Source organism: Aplysia californica, unplaced genomic scaffold (assembly GCF_000002075.1).
Source record: "Aplysia californica isolate F4 #8 unplaced genomic scaffold, AplCal3.0 scaffold00058, whole genome shotgun sequence".
Taxonomy (NCBI): domain Eukaryota; kingdom Metazoa; phylum Mollusca; class Gastropoda; order Aplysiida; family Aplysiidae; genus Aplysia; species Aplysia californica.
Window position 1 is genome coordinate 721147 of NW_004797328.1, and position 5000 is coordinate 726146.

General features: G+C 46.6%; 1 protein-coding gene across 5 annotated transcripts in view; it reads right to left on the bottom strand.

The window, feature by feature from the left end:
* Positions 1–5000, bottom strand: part of LOC101845153 (G-protein coupled receptor GRL101) — a 17317-nt gene that overhangs the window by 6044 nt on the left and 6273 nt on the right. For all 5 annotated transcript variants that reach the window (XM_035968417.1, XM_035968416.1, XM_035968415.1 and 2 more), the window contains exon 2: positions 1826–5000. This exon is cut by the window's right edge and continues 1647 nt beyond it. In XM_035968417.1, the coding sequence (XP_035824310.1) occupies positions 1838–5000 (3163 nt within the window). In that variant the 3' untranslated portion in view covers positions 1826–1837. The remainder of the gene's footprint in view (positions 1–1825) is intronic.

Here is a 5000-nt window from a genome sequence, read left to right on the forward strand (position 1 = left end):
GTAGGGTGGGGAGAGTGGCCAGTGAATCTCCTGCCAACGACAACAAACTTGCAGTTATTTTCTCCCTCTGTAGATTTTGTTCCTTATCAGGGCGCATCAAAGTTACTGGACTGCACGACAGCTGTGTGTTTACTATAAGATATCGGGCTCCTCTATACTCAGAACAGCACATCAAGGTTGTTTTGAACACTTCCTCGCTATAGCTTTATCCACCATAAAAAATAATACTTAGCATTTGTATAGCGCACATTTCCGCTCAACAGCAAGTTCTATGCGCTTCTCAATCTTGCAAGTAGCAATAAATACTATAAAAGCAAGAGAGAAATGCAGTCCGGTGACTTTAGAGACGCCGTGAGATGCGTTTTAGAAAAATGTGTTCTCCGTAGAATTGTAGTTCTAGATCATGCCAACGCTTTTTGCTCTCTAGAAAAACTTCTTCGTGAAGCTTGTGCATTATGGGTAGCACCATTGCGCTCACATGAAGGGCGAAGAATCAGTATTCTTATAGTCTAGTACGTGCATCACCTTTCCCCTCTTACTTTACATATGACTCAAATTAACTTAGTCAAATGGTGCGTGCTAAAGTGACCCGGAAATACATCAGAGTGCACGGTCTAGGATATTACAGTACATCTTTGGGTTTTACAACAAAAAAAATAGAAAAGAAGGGAGAATGGTGAAGCTGTTTTATTCAACTGTCGCTAGGGGTCTAGAGAGAAGGAGGTACGGGTGGGTTATGGATTGAGGAAGGCGGGGGATGGAGTTATATAACAATATTTATATTTTGGGAAGGGGGTGGTTCGGGCTTGTTGCACGCCTTCCACGGAACTTCATGTTTGGAATGGGGATTGAGAACGGGTGGGTGGAATAGGGGGTAGTTGATTTGAGCTGGGGGGTGGAGTGTGTGGATGGGTGTGATGGGTGATGGTGGGTGGGGTAGTAGGAGGATTAGGGTTTGCGGTCGCAGTGGAGGGTGAGGCGGCTCGGACCTTAAGAACTAAGGGAAAAGATAATAGAATCTGCAAGCAAACATGTTAAGGAAATGGCGCCAGTTTCAGTAAATATGGCAACATGTGGAAAATGGACTTTAATAACAATAATAAATACATAATATAATCGTTGGCATTGACACTATTTTGATCATTTGGGAGGGGGGCAACTTCGACCTTATCAGTAAAGGCCATTTCGGCCTGAGAGGGATACGGAGACCGGGCAGAAAGTGGAGATACTTGGCTTGGCGCTTATACGCTAAACCACAGAGGGAGAGAGAGAGAACAGCTGTTGTTGTTATAAAACGACAGCTTGGCTTTACCTTATTATACTTCGTGCCTCAGTCCATTCTCAATATGGTATAATATTGTCTCCCCAGCACAACGATTCCTCCGTTCCGATACGTTAGCCCACACCGTGTATGCATATCTGTATTGTTTAGCCTTTTGATGTGCAACATGTCTACATCTTGTAAAAAATTAAGGGCGGTAACTGACCTCTCCCTATATTATTTTTCAACCTGGCACATAGTATTGGTCTGACATAACCAAGAAAATGCCCCTTTGCAATGTGGTTTCTCACGCCCGTATCAACACAAAATAAGCCATTTAAAAAGCGGGATTTCGCTCTGCTTGTTAGGGACCTACCTGGACTGAAAGATAAACAATATCCCAGCAGAAAGACAGAGATATAACATGGAAATTCTCCTCATGCGGGAATCGACGTCAGGTCTCCTGCGTGCGACTGCGATGTGTCTAAGAGCTATACCACAGACGCCAGTTTGACCCCCCCCCCCTGAATAGACCGAAGAGTAAATACAAAATATTTCCCAAACCTTGAGCACTGGTCATTTGTTGGCAGGTCTCAATCCAATTGAGTCTTTTCCTTTCTTCTTCCTCCGCCTGGCTTTCCTCGCCACCAGCACAGCGTTCGCCGTGTAGAGGAAGGGATTGATGGCGCTGTTAGCTGGCATCAGGATGACAGACGCGACCACGTACATCTCACCGGGTACGGGGAAGTCTGCGCAGGCCGCCAGCCCCATGACACAGATGGGGAACCAACAGAGACAGTCTGTGAACACCACCAGCACCAGGCGTTTGGCGATGGCCGTGTCCTGGTACAGGCGTTGCTCCGAGATACGCGGGACGCTCAGGAGGCGTACGGACAGATAGATCCCGATCTGGCCCAGGATAACCAGGATAAAAATAGCCATGTTGAACAGGATAAAGATTGAAAAGGCGTAGTCGAAGCCAGGGTAGCTGAAGCGTGTGATAGGGAGAGGAACACCGATGGCTTTTTGGGAGTAAAAGTTCCATTGGTTCCAAGGGGGTACAAGAGGGATTGCTGCTATACAGACGCCGATAGACCAAACCACAGCACAAGCGATGCTGGCAGACTTTTTGGTGAAGTGAAGGTGTATGCGGAGCGGGAATGCGATTGCGGTGAAACGGTCTATAGTGACAAGCAGGATAAACATGGCGGAGGTCTCACTAGACAGAACACAGAGAAACCCGGCCACTTGGCACGCAACACTTTCTTTCCACTCTCTCTCCACGACGAAATACCGGTCCCTATAGATGACGTCGGCGCTGCCTATAATGACGAGATACACTCCCATGATCAGGTCTGACGCACTCAGACATGTGATGATGATTCGGAAGCTGTATTTGATGCATTTATCAAAGAAAATTCTGTAGATTATCACGCTAACGTTTCCGCTAAGCGTCAAAAACACCATTACCCACAATGTCACCCGGAGAAACATGGCGCGAAGGATATCGTCGCAGGAGCTGATCTCATCAAAAGGAGCGAGACATTTTGAGTCGTCTAGTGACTTTGGTTTTACTGAAGAACAACACAGGCGAAAATTATCAGTAGTTAAGTAATTCAGACTGCCCTGGAACTTAAAAACATTCGGGGTGAACAGAGTAATGGAATTTCCCTCTAGAAGCAAAGATTTCAGACGAGGAAATGAGCAAAATGCGTCGTCGTTTAAATAAATCAAACCCATATTTCGTAGATTGAGATATCTCAGAGTGGACGAGCCTTCTGTGCATGTCGATCGAAACGGTTGCAGCTTCCGGATGGGGTTTCCAGAGAGGTCTAATTTTTGTAAGCTTTTCATATTGCAAAAGTACGATAGCGAGAGATTTGTGATTTTATTGTCTGCTAAGACTAGCTTCTCTAACACAGGACAGTTTTTGAAAGTAGTGTAATCAATGCTGGTGATGGCGTTACTCCTGGCATTAAGAGTTCTTAAGTTGAGAAAGTCAAGTTGTGTATTTGTCAGGCTGTGAATGTTGTTGAAAGATATGTCCAGGAATATTAGAGCGTACCGAGCGACATTGACGAGGCGAAAGTCTTTTATCCCACTGCGGCTTACGTTGAGAAACTTCACGTGAGTAAGTGTTTGGAAGTCGGGGAGGGAAGTGCAGGTAAAGTCCATTTGTTTTCTGGTACAGCTGGGAGGGGAAGTGACGTTTAAATATTGACATAGATTCTCGTCATCATGATTGGGACATTGGTACTGGCCGTCACACACGTGCTGACTGTGAAGACACACCTTTGACTTTTTACACTTGTAAAGTCCGGGGCAGGTTTTGGCACACATCTCCTCCTCCTCATCCTCTCCATGTGGGCAGTCTTTCTGGCCGTTACACCACATGTAGATGGGGATACAATAACCGTGAACACATTTCTGATGCGTCTCAGGGCAGGGCTGAGAATGACGGTCCATTTTTTCAATCTGAACTTTGCCGTAACCATCTGGCTTCACAATACCTGGTGGAGGAGTAGACTCGAATATATTTTCCGGGAAATTCGGTTCCGGTGCTCGTTTCCCGCGGATGTCCCTAATGGGACAATCTATCTCTAAGTCATTTTGCCAGGATTTGGGAAGACAGGCGATCATTGGACAGAGAAAACTTCCCGAGCCACACGCAGAGCAGTCTTCCTCGTCTGAGGCGTCCAGACAGTCCTCTCGGCCATCACACCGAAACGTTTTGTTGAGTACCATTCTGTTGGTGCATATACACATCTCGGGGCCCAACATATTTTTCTCGGGGAGTCGGCAAAAACTCTCGTCCGACTCGTCTGTGCAGTCTCCGATACCGTCACAGACGGCGCTATTCATCACCAGCTCCTCGCCAGTCTCACAAGAAAACATCTGTTCTTCCTGCAAGTCGAAATTACAGTCCAGTTCGTCACTCCCATCAAAGCAGTCCTCGACTCTGTTACACTCACGGTCTTCAGAAATCAACTCTCCCGATGAACATTTAAACGTATTGATCTGTGGAGGAGATTGGTTTTGTATAAAACGTTTCTTCACTCCACAAACACTGCCCGGGTTCTGCTTAATCATTTCCGTCTCACAGATAAAGCTCACGTTTTCTTTGACATCTGTACAGTCGATAGAGTAGAAGTAGTCACCGTGCAGGAGAGAGCAAGTAGACCAACCTTCGTAACGGTACTCATCAGGGAGGTACAGAGCTGTTGTCCTGTCTGACCACTGCCATAGACGTCTGTATGTCTGTCGGACCTGTTGCAGGCGCATGCGCACTAGTCCGAGAAACATTTTAGACAAAACAGGCGCGTGGTAGCTGATCAAACCATTGACGAACTCTCTTTTCTGTTTTGTCGTGATAGTCAAGAGATTAGCTGAGAATTCCTTTTCACATTTTTCTGCGGCTTCATTCCAGGAAAAAGGACCCTCGTTCTCAATGATTCTGTAGCAGAACCGGTCGTTGTAGAAGCCCTCCGGCCAGCAGCCGGGACGTCTGTACTCACAGCCCTCCTCGTCCTCCCCTCCCAAACAGTCCCGGTAATGATCACATCGAAGGCATTCAGGGATAGCCACGTTTCCTGAACAGTCCAGAGTGTTGTTGTTGTCCATGGGCATGAAATCTGACCCGTTGACCGATGTGTAAGAGATGTTAAACCCTTGACCTGACTGCATGTGGTCAGACGAGAACTGAATGACAGCTTTGTTGCTTGGGAGGACAACAGGTTGA